The 13,869-nt window shown below is 39.3% G+C and overlaps 1 protein-coding gene across 1 annotated transcript; it reads right to left on the reverse strand.

Annotated features, from left to right (window-relative positions):
• Positions 1-12,111: 12,111 nt before the first annotated feature.
• Positions 12,112-13,387, reverse strand: TEX12 (testis expressed 12). Its single transcript, XM_009638405.1, has 4 exons — positions 13,328-13,387; positions 12,689-12,800; positions 12,532-12,583; positions 12,112-12,256 (listed from the first exon to the last, which is right to left on the reverse strand). Exons 1-4 carry the CDS (start codon positions 13,385-13,387, stop codon positions 12,112-12,114), a joined length of 369 nt encoding a protein of 122 aa, XP_009636700.1.
• Positions 13,388-13,869: the final 482 nt, after the last annotated feature.

Below are 13,869 nucleotides of genomic sequence, written 5' to 3' on the forward strand. Positions count from 1 at the left end.
TCTCTCTTTTTGTTTGCAAAGCAAGAAAAGGTTTTTTAAAGTCCTTGACTGCAAAAGCTTTTGCAGTAAAGCATGCACAGGAAAGAAAAATCAATACAGCATAGAGCAAGCTGAACACAGTGGACAGGGACAAATACTGTCCATTGCTTTGAGGTTTGGAGCACTGCAATTAAAGATACGGTTCATTTCAACTCCATGCTATCAGACTGGATGCCAGGATCCCTGTGTATGGCCTCTAGCCTGCACTATGCCATCACAACCCTCGCTGTGCTTTTATGCTCACTGCTGTTTATGGATGAAGTCACCCATGCAACAACATACGATTTAACAAGAAGCAGTATGCAGGTCAAATCATGGTCAGTGCTGCCTCCAACACCTCTGGCTAGGACTTAATCTGAGCTGGGTTTAACAAAGGGTTTCTGAAACAGTGTTGAAAAATTGTGCTATAAGGTTGCTCACAGGAAGAAGCAGCATTTTTTTGCAGCTAAAGCTAATGCATGGCTTTCCTAATGCTTGTAACACAAGTGTTAGGAACATGATGTTAAAGAACGCAAAGTCCTGGAATGTAGGCTGTCAAATATAGGTTGTCATGTTTCCTCTACACTACGCATGACGGACTCTGCTAAATTGGTGTTATTTGAAATGCAGTAGACCAGAAGCTCATAGGCTATTGGAAGGTGTACAAGCCAGTTCTCAAACTCACCAGTACTACCTAATTTCAGAAGCTCAAAAAGGCAATCACTGGCTTTTCCACTTGCACAAAAAAAAACCAAAACCCAAACCCAAAAATAACTGCACAAAAAATGGAAGTCAGGAAGAACACAAATAAAACTGAGCTGAAATACATTTGCAGGACAGGACAAACCAGATTAAACAGATTTACCTGGTAACTAAATAAGCAATAGCAGAATAGGATAATTTCTGATGGAGCCTCTTGTTTGAACGGAATATCTCCCTTATTAGGCGTAGTTATAAGACAAAAGCATCAAGAAAGCATGAACTGATTGGAATGCTGTGTGCTCACAGCACACAGTTACTGGCTCCAGTAGGCTGGCTTGCAAAGCCTCATCAACACAAGGATTGTTTTAGCAATCCCGTTAGCCGCAGAGGTGGATTTACCTAGAAAGTACACAGGCTGTTGCCTTCCCTCCCAATGCTATCACCTCCTCGTCTATCACAGGCTTCATGTCCACGGGTCAGTGGAGTTGCTTTGGTAAACTGCTCCGTCCTCACCGTAAGACCACTGAGTCCTGAACTAAACTAGAACTATGAAGATGTAAGTGTAAGTGAAACACTAATAAAAAAGGACTGCATGGCATACAGAAATATAATCCTGAAGCAGGTCTAGTACAGACAAGACCACACACTAAACAGAGTCCAGACTGATGCTGAACTTCATTCTGATTTTCTGGTGTGGCTGTTTGTTCTGGTTACACCGGTCACTTTCACCACTGCTTCTTCTAGGCTATGTTCTGTAATCCAGGTGATTAAGTGAAGCTGCTGCACAACATACCTGTGAGCCTCTGAAACCATGTGTTCACAGCTATAGAGGAAATTTGCTAGTTCAGACAGGAGAATATCTGCAAAAGAACTGCATTGGCAGACAGCATTTTTCTAAGCGTGCTTCTTTAGAATAGCCACAGACTGAATGGGTGTTAGGCATGCAGGAAGGTGAATTGCAAGATCCCTTCAATGTAGTTCTTTGGCTTGCCAATCCTCAAATCCTTCTTTAGATCTTTAATATGCTAAGTCAGCTAGATAAAGAATTCAGGCTGCAGGGCTAAAGCAATTAACCTCAAACCACCAACATCCTCTCCCTCTTAAAATTCAATTACGTTCTGATTAAATCCTATATGAAGCACTCAATCTGATCCCAGCACTACTGCTTCAGAGTATTTTCTTAGACATAAGGAAGTAGAGGCTTTTCATATCGACCAACACCAGGCAGGTTTAGCGACTGCCATCAGTATTTGCAGAAATGCAGCTTTAGTAGACCAAGCTAAAGTTTGTAAATATGTAAAATATGCAGAAAAAACAAGCGCAACATGTCCCTAAGGAGATATTTTTGCAACCAAGCAGAAATAAAGATGGCATGACCAAGGATGGCACTACACAAAAATTTCCTGGAGAACAGCATAATCACATACAGGAATTTAGAATGATAAACTTCACAAAGGAGCCTGAACAGGACTGGAAAAGACCTTGTGGGTCATCTCCTCTGAATTGCTGTCCCAGAAAGTCTCATATATATATAAACTCCATCTTAAAGTCACTGTTTCCTGGCAGTTATCCCCTCTTTGGAAGACTGCTCATTGCCCAGATGATGAGAAAAATCCTTTCAATTTACAAGAGGACTTTATTAATTGGACAGTTTCTCCCCCTTGTTCTTCTGTCAGCAATGCAATGTGGCTTTGGTATTTCTCCCTCTCATGTTTACCACACATTATATTTAGAGTGAGCAATCATATCACTTCCTAAGCTAAGCAAACCAACTTCTTTTCATTTTCCTTCTCCTGTGATAACCTTGGCATTCACATGATTATCTTAGTAATCCTTCCTGAAATCTGATCTAGTTAGAATTCATCTACTTAGAATTAATTTCAAGACATAGTCTAGAAAGTGTCTGAGAACAGGCTATATAAAACAAGAATGTGTAAGTTCATAACCTGTCCTATCAGACCAGAGAGAAAGAAACAAGCATAGCAAGATAATTTACTCTCTTTCCTTCTTAGAACCACTCAAATAAGATGAAAATCCTGACGGTAATGCATGCAAAATGTAATCAAATCATGATATCCAAATGAGGCAAAACAGAAGTTTTCAGAAACATACAAGTCATTCTAGGACAATTTTGAAAAGCCAGGAGGAGGAAAGGGATGCAATGAAAAAAAAAAAAAAGTGTGCTTGCTCTGGTGAGTTTGTTCTGAAGAGATTTAGAACAAGAAACAGAAGACAGAAATAAGCAGTGACCTCCTTTAAACTTGGCACAACACAAAAAAATGTGTCTTTTACTTGCGTTACGTAAACTGCCTAGTATTACAGATCACTAGTCTGATCTGGAAGCAAGACAGTGGTCAGGGAGTTCCTTAGAGACCATCATCTAAAAATCAATACAGTATTTGAGCACGGCAAGGGTGGTTAGGTGGGTATGATCAGACAGGTTCTTTGCAGACACTTGATGCAACCTGCCCCTTTTTTTCCCTGAGATTTGATCCAGCATTAAGCATGATTTGCAGCAGCAGCAAAAAACATGGGCTGATTAACATATGGAACTAAGACCAGAAGGGCCTAGTGCAACTCATTCCCCCCGTCAGCACAGGAATTTATTAAAAAAAAAAATCAAGCTGCTGCAATACATATGTAGGACAGTACAATACAGAATAAACACATCAAAGGAAACTGTTTTGTTGCTAATCTGTGCAGCTATGTTTAACAGAAAAAGAAAAACAACACCACCACAGCTGCACATCCTATACTTCTTCCCCATTAAGAAAAAGTAATAAATCTGCATAAAGTCTGTGCTCCAAATTTGATCACAGTTTTATACTAAAAACTGTAACATTTATCTGCACCTACTCTGAAATGCACTGAGCAGATGGAACACAAACACTGCCTATGTGAAGGCACTGTTCATGAGCAATTGTAATAAAGGTGTATCACCTTCAGGTAAGAGCTCAGTCATAAAGCTTAACTTGTTGTAACATCTCGCTACCCAAGAAGACACTAATCTCTGCAAAAGACAGAAGACAGACTGGTTTTTAATGTTGAGCAACATATAAATAAAATTAAATACGGACTCTGCTCTACTGTTCTGGCTACACTCTAAGAGAGAAGAACTTGAATAAGCAATAAATCAAAGGTACTACAGTCCCAACTGGGCTTACCGTATTTGCTTGAACATAATACCTGAAAAATGAGCACAAGATTACAACCTGCCATCTCAAAAATCCTATCTCTGGACTGTAATTTCCATTTTACGTCAAAACTTTAAAAATAGGCTTAAGATCTAAGCCTCCTTTGGCATATCAGAGCAGAGGCCGTGCCTAAAACAGCATCCTAATTTTTCCTCATATCTTTTCTAAAGATTGTAAGCAATTACTACATAATTATTGTAGCCTGGCATTGTTTGTTAATGTACTGTCTCCATGCAAAGAGCAGTGTGCCGTGATTTCTCTGCCTGTCATAAACTGACATCCTAGGATTGATTGTTTATATTCAGAAACAAGGAAACTAAGGGCAAGGATCTTGAAAAAGTTTCTGTACCAAAGAACCTAACCCACCTGTTTTGGGCAGGGTAGCAATGAATCAGACAGTAAATTGTATTTAAACAGCAGTGGGAGGTACAGAAAATCTTAACAGTGGATGGAGGAAACATAGAAGCCATTTGCTAGCTGTGAAATTCAAATCACATTGGATATAGCAAATCCACTTTAATTTTAACCGAGGTATTCAAATCCAAGGCACAGGGACCACGAACATTTGTCTCCACATGCAACTGCACAGTCTAATTCCTTGAACTCAGGACATCCAGGACCAGTCTTAAGGGCAGACTTTAGTAAATGGAATGCTCACAGTTGGTGTTCTTCAAGCAGGGAGAGTCAAGCAAGAGTTCTGTTTTCCCTGAGGATTCAAGCAAATTCAGAATAACCATACAGCTGATTTGGAAATCCTCTGACACAAGATATGGGCCACATTATGGTCCCTGAAAATCACAGGTTGGAACAACAGAGCAAGTAAACCAGCTTTCCCCATTCCCCCACCCCAAAGCGAAGTTGCTGTAGCTATTGATTTCTGCCATCCAGACTCTAGCCTTCACCCTCTGCCTTCATCAGGGTTGAACCCTTCAGCTCACCTGAGAGTCCCACACTTATTTCTGAACTGAAGTTGTTGCATTTGCCTTGTGTCTGCTGGGAAGTCCCCGTACTTGACTCCTTGTTCCATCTAGCTTGTTGATTTCCCATTGTCAGGGGCTCAGCCACCCACTTCCTTGCTAACAGGCAAAGAAGCAAAGAAGAACAGAAAAGAAGTGACAGAAAACACAGGGGGAAATAAACACAGAAAAGAAGCGGAGAAAGGCTTGTCAAAGGGAGAAGAGCAACTGTGAACTGCGCATACTCTTGCATTTTAAATATCTGTTGATTTCCCAAAGACGCCTGTAGCAATAGAGTCTACACTTCTGGGGTGGTTTTTTGCTGTCATGAAGAAAGCGTAATTTCTTTGTTAAATATTGGTTTACATAACCAAGTCCTTGGAACACTTACGCTAGAAAGGCCCTATGAACAACTGGTGAGCTAAGAAAATTTTGCTGGCATTAGAGGAAACATATCGGATGGCATAAATTTTATTCATATTTTTTTCTTTTATTATCACTGTTTCACCTAAATGCCTGAACAAATAATGGAGGGGTTTCTTTTCCATGAGTCAACATTCTCAACTTTTAGCTAAATTGAGACATTTCTGTATCAGCAAGCTTTTTCAAGAAGACCTTAGCAAATGTCAGGGAAAATCCAGAATTTTCAGATGCAGAAAATGAGGCAAGGAAATTTGCAAGCTCTTCACATGACTCAGGTAATCAAGACAAGAAACACAGGACTTCATGTACCTATGCAGTTCAGCTTCAAAACATAATGAAAGAGGTAGAGTGCGAGAGAGTTTAAATTCAGCAGAGAGCCCCAATTTAAACAAGCTTATACAGTTGTTGCAATCCGCTAGCAGCTCAAAAGAACACCGTAAATTTATACACACAGGCTTTTTTTTTTTTTCCCCAGCAGGAAAGCGCTTTATCACACCCTCAAATTCTAATATGATACGTTGTTTTGTGTAACATTCCCAATGCTAGACTTAATATTTGGTCATTTAGTTTGCATTAATTACTCTGCCTCTGAATTTTCTCTCTTCCATCTCACAGATGTAGTTGATGACACATGCCTTACACCAACTTAGTAATACGTGCAGTGAAAAAGAATCCTCCTGGACTGTTCCTAAATTTGTATCCATGGATGTGTTTTGGTGGCACAATAAGGCAGGTTTGAGAACCTTTCAGATTTTTGGATACCCCAGAAGCAATCCTTTGATTCTAAAGAGAAAACACCACCACCACCAGAAAGCAGAGATTCTGGTGAATTAAGTCACGATCCATCTCAAGTTGTGCAGAAATTGCAGAATTCGATGATGCTACAAAATCCCTTGGGGTACTTTCGCACTTGTATGTTCAGATCGGAGCTTCAGTAATGCCGCTGCTCTAAACAATCCTCTCCCTTTCACAGCCCGCTCACAGCTCAGCTCCCTTGCAGAGAGAATCTGCTGCCTCCTGGTTTTCCAGCTCTAAACCATCAGTATCTGCTAGTAATCCGAGGGAATCTATGCAACGTACTTGCCTCTCCTGTTTATCTTTTCAATAAATAACAGAGAAATTCTGACTTCTTAACAAACACTTCAAATTGCTTAGTTCCTAATTTCTGATCAATAGAAATTAAATTGCTCTACCGACCTGTGCCAGCAGCAGCTCTTAACAGCAACAGAAAACCCCTTGTCAAGATGATGGGATAAAAGTCTTTGTTTATTCATGCATTTTACCTGGAATGAATTGCATCAAAGAGCAGAGGAAATGCCGAAAATTAGCAAGCAGGAGGCTGATGGCAGACAAAAGGATTTTGGAAAACATATTCCGCTCGGAAGAAGGCACCAGATCGGAGATAGTCAGGCAAAGGTACCGATGCCAGGATGATAGTGTGCAGCCAGCACTGATGGATCGGTTGGAGAGAGCTGCCTGACATCATCATTTCAGAATAAAAGCCACCAACGTCTGCCCTAGCAGGGAAGGATGAACGAGCCAGCCTGCCTGCACTGCCCTGCTACAGCCGGGCAAGGCAGTCGCAGGGCATCGGGGAGACCAGCCTCCAGCCGGAGCAGCTCAACAGCCCTTAGAGAGCCCCTCAGCAGCTGGGCCAGGTGAGTTGCTGAAGCACCAAGACATTAAACCACACATTACCACTGGTGGAAAAAGCGCTTTATCACTATTTGCCGGTTTGTAGCTGGAGAAATTGGAAGAAAGGGGAGGAGATGTACCCACGTATTGAGGTAGCCAGGCTTCAAGGCAATCCTTTTAAAAATTCTTGTCACCTTGTCTCATCTTTTCCACCTATCAAAAATAGTTTGGTTTGTTTCAAAATCTGAGTAACCATGTTGCACCTCAGAAAATCTGAAGGCTTTAGGAATATTGGTTGCCACACCAGAGTAGACCATGAAATCAGATAGGGAAGGACCAGTGACAGGCCATGCCCTGCTGTTTCAAACTAAAATGGACCTGAGAAGGATCATCTCCTTCATGATGCCGAGAGGAAGCTGCTAGCATTTTGCAAACGCATGCTGACAGCTGTGTTTGTTTCGTGTTACTGTCCTATCCCTTGAGAGAGAGCAAGGCAGCACACACAGTACTCTAGGTAGCCCATTCCACTGTGCTTAAGATGGGACAGATGATTACTCACCCTAAGTCTTCTGCTGAAAATTAAGCTTATTTCTTCTTGCCCTTTCTACAAGACCAGTAAACACCTTACAACCGTCCTTTCTATAACTGATCTGTTATCACAGCTTCCCTCGATTTGTGCTTTCTCTAAATTGAACAAACTCAACTGCTGCAACCTTTCCTCACAGATCATGTTTTCTTTGCCCTTTATTATGGTTTCCCACTCTGCCCACTTTGTTTTTAATATGCAAATCCATCCTCCAGCTAAGACCAAAGTAGCACAGAGTAAAAGAGAACAAGTATGTTTTTATGTCTTATCTGCTATCCTGCAGCTGAAACAGCTCAGCTCTCTTTTTTGTCACCACCGGATAACATCATACCAATGCTAGCTATTGTTCTGGTTTGTAAGTAACGTATATGGTTCCCCTTACTAAGCATAGTGCTTTCCCCTTGGTTGTTTTTTTTTTTTTTTTTAACCTTGATCTCAGATCAGCCCTTCATCTTACTGAGATTATAGTGAATTTTTGATATATGTTACTGATAGCATTTGTGACCTCTCCTAGCTTGCTGCATTGGAAAAAATTAATTGTATTCTCTAATGTTCTCCTTCTAAATCATTCAGGACAATATGGAATAAGCAAGGCTTGAAGCAGATCACTATAGGTTGCCACCTAGGCTGACCTCTCAGAAAAAGGGAGTATTCCTTTCATTGACTTTTTAACTCATTCATGTAGCCCCTAATTCCCAATTGCTCTCATTTTTATATAATATCATAGAGGGCAGTGTCAATTATCTTACATCAAGCTATAACCCATCTATCATTTTTCCATATTAAGTCAACTAATCTGATAAAGAATTATTTTTTTTTAAATGTATTGTTCCCCAGGTGCTTATAAAATCATTGTTAAGAAATTTACTTCAGACTCTCTGTAGGATGTGATATAGTCTGATTGATCTATGATTCTTTGCCCTCCTTTTTTCTGGCTATTCATCCCGATGATGTAAAACACCCACTTTGCTCTTTTCCAATGCTGCCTTCATCATCAGGTTTTCAAGCTAATTCAAAGACAAAACATAAAGATTCTATGATTAGCAAAATTGAATTCTGATGTGTTCTAGACAGAATGTTATGAGCCTTAAACACATCTATTACCTACTCAATTTGGTCTTTTTCTACTACAATCCACATTCCTACACCTATGCTAAAAGACAGTTTAATTTTAATTAAACAGTCACTGTTTGCCTTTTCTCAGGGGAGAATTCTCTTCGCTGAATACCTAAGCTGTCTCTGTATTATCTGTTATTTTCCATGATAATAGAAGAGCAATGAGAGGAACTGAGTGTTAGTTGTTCATCACTTACACTTTCCAGACTGTGGACGTACTCACAGCAAGCTCAGAACAGCAAAAGACTCACTGGTCAAAAATCACAGTGACTTCAAGAGGATTGGAACTTTTTCTAAGGTGTTTCCACATTTTTTTAAAAAAAAATCCATTTATATTCTGTTACTGATCTGTCATCTTAGGCTTCCTTGTTAATTTACTAAGGCACTGCAGCTTAAACAGGAGGAGAAGCTTAAAGAAAACATAGTTACCAGCTGAGCTTTGCTGATCAGATTTGGCAGCTTTAAAGCCAATTAATTTTCTGTTCAAACCTCCTTCAGTAAAACTGGAAAGCGGATAGTGATGGGACGTGTGCCAGTTGGATTTCATGGGTATCTCACTCCTCAGAGACAGAATGAATGAGCTTTTAGTTTCACATCAGAAGAAGAGAGTAAAAAATTTGGTTCGTTTCTCCCAGTAAATACTAAAATACATGAGAGAGGCATTCAGTGCAGAAAGATCATTGGCAAATTGTAGACAAAGAGGAAAACAGTAAAATTTTATTGTCTAATGGTTTAGAAGAAAAAATGTGTAATGGGTATTCCTGTATATACAGATATTGAGTGGAACACTGAAGGGCAGCCAGTGGAAAAATGCTCTGTATTTTTAGCCAGAAAAGTAATTAGGGAAGGCTCCCTTTTAAGCCGTAAGAAATTTATGTGTGAAAGCAACCAGTAAATGGGTATTTCCACTGCTGAAGTATTTTTTAACTTTAAAATGGAAGAGACTGGTTTATTTTCCATGGACGTTTTAAACTTCCTGAACTTAACCATTTCAAGCTGGAACTTTGCAAAACTATGCATTTTACTTGGCCAGTGTTTATTTTTATATATAGCCTCACATAGATTTCTGCAGCAAAACCAGCAGCTTTGTTGCTCTTAGAAACTGACAAAGATTTTTTTAAATGCCTATTTCAGTATCTTACAAAGCTTTGAATGACTTCCCTTTAATAAGCATAAGCACACCGTTCAGAACCTCAGCTAGGTTACTAAGGCCATACTTACTGACTTTACCTTCAATGTCTCTTCAAATACTAAAACCCCCTTACTACCACAGAGATCCCACTCTAAATTACAACAAACACATAATGACAAGCAACTTCTTATGAGAAATCACTGTAGAAAAACAAGAGTCATCATTTAGAGAGGTGTCTTGAATTTAGCCACACTTGAATGCCAGACTAAGCAGTTCTTCAGTCTTCTAAGTATAGTTTTACTAATTTTACTGGACTTTTAAAAAAGTTTTTAAATGGAGCAAACTGCTGCAACAGTAACACTAGGGGATCAAGAGGGCACAGACCCATAAGGGAAGAAACTTAGATTATGTAACCCAGTAGTTTTCTAGGTTCTGCTTCTTAATAATACTGAATACTGGAGCCAAAGGTTTGCACCATGGGTATATTAGCCATATAAACTAAATCAGGATGATCAAAATCCAGGTGATCTAAAAAGGTTGCATAATTTTCCTAAGCACAAACAGAAAAAATGCAGCAAGCTTCCAACTTAGATAACAGGCAGATATTTAACAGAAATGAGAGCTGTGTGATTTTTCTTTAAAAACTTACATAAATAACTATAGGTAGATTTCTAAATTCAGATACTTCACAGATGACAATTTAAAACTCTGCTTTTTGTCATCATTATAGATGATTGTAGATTTTAGATTTCCTAGAATATTTTCCTAAGTGTTTCTAACTTAAAAAAAATCTTTTTCTCCCACATTCTTCTGTTTAAAGGCCATTATCAAGACAGATTACAAAATGAGATGTGATTATTAGGAAAAAGTAAGAGACTGGTAAAATATGATGTAGAGTAGTGGCAAGATTTTTTAAAGTCTTCAGATGCTAAAGATGCAGATAGGCACCTTACGGGATTTTCAAAAATTCCTAAGCATGTAAGGCGCTTACATGCTTAGGCACTTTGAAAATCCTACTAAGTACATATCTGCATCTTTAGGTATCTAAATACCTTGAAAAATCTCACCCTAGATGCCCAGTTTCTCTCATTGTTTGTTTTAAATATTATCAGTTTGACAGGTAGCAAATTCAGTTATGACTTTTATCTAATAAAAGGGGGAAAGAAGGTCTGATTAAGTCTGAAAGGACTTAAAGAAAAAATGAATACACAGTACTGGGGTAAAAATAAATACATCTTATGCTAGCAACAGGACTATCTAGCACTTTTCTTTATTACATTAGCCTCACAATTTGTACAAATGATGCTTTGTACAGTTTATTTTTCATCTTTTTTAACAGAGTCAAATGACAAGAAAGAAAAAGTGCTTAAAAAACCCCATAAGCAACCTTAAATAAACTGGATATACAGCAAACAATACTGATGTATCTAAATAACAAAATAAAAAAGCAGTGTAATTCTACATTATGTCAACATTATCTAGTTACTTATTGACATTACTAGTGAAGTTTTGATTATGTGCTTTTATGTTTATATCAAAATGGCCTTGGTTTCACTTGAAAAACTGTAGAAGTATTAAAATACATTTTAAAATTAAGACTTTATACCTCTTTATACATTTCCCAAAGTAGTATTCTTGATAGAACTCTCCTATTTCTAAGACGATCTTTTCAATCTATTTATAGTCTGAGACAAAATGGAAATGAGATTGCAAGTAAGTTCTATTGAGATTTTAGCACCAAAATATTTTCTAAATTAGAAAGAAAAAAAAAAACAGAAAATGGTTAATGTGAAATAATGTGAGGTCCTTTTCCACTTAGATTGCAAAATTCGATGTTTCACAGAAATGTTTGTATACTATGTACTAGAGCAAAAGATTGGTTGTGGCAAAAGAAGAAAAGAATCCTCCTTCGCAGTGACATTAGAAAGACCACGGCTGCTTCTGAATTCAGTTGAACTTCTATAGGCTTAAAGCCAAGCAATGCAAAAATCATTCTACTCTCTTTTTCAAATGCTTCCAACATTTTCTAGGGATGGGAAGGACAGGCACAACCTAAGCAATGGGTCAACAAGTAAAAAAAGATCTTTTAACGTGTAGAATCCCTTGGAGTCATAGGATTTAAAATGGATATTTAGTATTTTTTACTAACTACCACTACCCTATGTATTGTATCTACCTGTTTAAAAAATAAGTTGTCGCTTAAGTTGTTGAAAGTTTCCCAAACTGCTAGAAATATTTACATAATACATTTATGAAACATTCATCATAGCACTCATCATAGTTTATATTTTAATACGTAAAACATACTACACGTTTTGCTCTGCATTTCTGCAATCTAACAAATTCCATTTAGCTTTGCAGAGTATTTGCAATCACAGTGAATCTCTGTTTCAGACTCTCCCTTTTCTGTTTTAAGTGGTTTTCTATGGTCCTTGCTTCTTTTAAGATTCCATCAAGTTCTTGGACATAAGAAGCATCCATCGCTGCTCTCTCACTTAATTGAAAAAATCTGTAGTTAAAATCAATACTAAAGCCATTAACTTTCTCACTACTTAGAACTGCTTTTACGCTTTACTTAAAAATGTGTTGTTTATCCATACTCAGTTTCTGACCAAATTAGTTCTCTGTTGTAACAGAAAACAGCATTTTTATTTCAAGACCTGAGTTCAATAGTCTTCAGTGCTAATTTCTCTAAACTGCAGCTACAGTAATACATCTTATCTAGAGAAGTTAGAAAAGTGCTGTACAAATAGGACAAAGTTATCTTGCCTTAAAATGTGGGCATATTTTGATAGCAAGTTCTTAATTTCTTTGTTCATCTCTGTTAAAAGAAAAAAGTAATTTTATTTAAACATTTGAATGAATTTTCATCTCAACATCCAATTAGGTAATTATATAGTTACTTCCAGTATGTTTAATACATCACCGTTCAAAACTTTTTCCAGTGGTTCAGGTTTGTAAAGGGACTGCGAGCCCTCAGAAAAAGCCAAATCTGTTTTGTCAAAGGAGGACAACTGAGGATTTTCTGAAGCTTCATTCTAATAACAGAGCACATAAAAAAATTACAGGTTCTAGGATGTAAAACAAGCTTAGCACAGACAGAGTTTAACTGAAACAAATAAGAGGTTTTAAAAGGATCTTGAGAGACTGTTTTCAGAGAAAGTGCAAGTGTTGTTGGCTTCACAGCATCCGCACCTTCCATCATGAAAAGGCACAGCATCTCAGTACTGGGGAAGTGGGTGGGAAGTACCAGCTTGATATCTTTGTTTCTATCAAGCTGGTATGCTTCAGAAGCTCACTCTCAAGAAGTCCTACATAACTGTGTTGCAGTGCAATTTTGTTGGATTTCAAACACTAAGAGAAATTTTACAGTCTCTTCATACAAGAAAGTCATACACATTTCCCCTAACCTACATAAACTGACGTGGAGCTCTCTGCCCTCTCTCCTTGACAGGAACCCATAGCAATGCCAGAGAAGGACACGGGGTGGGGGGGTTGCATTGCTCCCCTAGGGCCAGAAGAAGGGTCCGGGTCATCCCTCCCTTCCTCATACAGTACTGCTCACCTCCATCTCTTTTTTACGTTTACTTCTATTTTCATCAGATTTTTGTGTGTTGCTTGTCATCGTTGCCTGATAAAAAGTACAACACCGTTACTTCGCGAGTGGTTATCTTGCGTGACTGGAAAGTACATCTAACTAAGAGTGTGTAAATCCTGAAACCAGCACCTCTGTAAGCTCCTCTGCAAAGGAGCTCTCCTCGCTGGAGAGAAGCAGAGCCTCCAAGCGCGGCGAGAGCACCGATCAGGGCTGGAGACAGCGGGCCCAAGCCCCGGCCTGTGCCGGGCCAGCCTGGGGCTCTCAGAGGTGCCGAAGGGCGTAAGGTCGGCCTCGGGCTGCTGAGGCTGATTCTGCCTTGCCCCAAGGGGATCTGTCCCTCCCCAGCCCTGCCTACGCTTCCCCAGTACCGCCCACCCTCAAGGGCATGGGGGCACCCCCTCCGCCCAGCAGGCCTCCCCCCTGCCCGGCCCTATCTCCTCAGGCAGCGCTGGCGCGGGGCGGCTAACGGTCCTGGCGGCGGCCGTTAACGGCCGGCGCGCGAGAGGGCG

This window comes from Egretta garzetta, unplaced genomic scaffold (assembly GCF_000687185.1).
Source record: "Egretta garzetta isolate BGI_Z169 unplaced genomic scaffold, ASM68718v1 scaffold365, whole genome shotgun sequence".
NCBI classification, from domain to species: domain Eukaryota; kingdom Metazoa; phylum Chordata; class Aves; order Pelecaniformes; family Ardeidae; genus Egretta; species Egretta garzetta.

Bases quoted from the DNA above. Each gene is read 5' to 3' on its own strand.
- TEX12 (XM_009638405.1), bottom strand. From the start codon at position 13,387: ATGACAAGCAACACACAAAAATCTGATGAAAATAGAAGTAAACGTAAA. The intron at 12,801-13,327 runs GTGAGCAGTACT...CTCTGTTATTAG, and splicing joins AACGTAAAAAAGAGATGGAG to AATGAAGCTTCAGAAAATCC. The intron at 12,584-12,688 runs GTGATGTATTAA...TTCTTTTAACAG, and splicing joins ACTGGAAAAAGTTTTGAACG to AGATGAACAAAGAAATTAAG.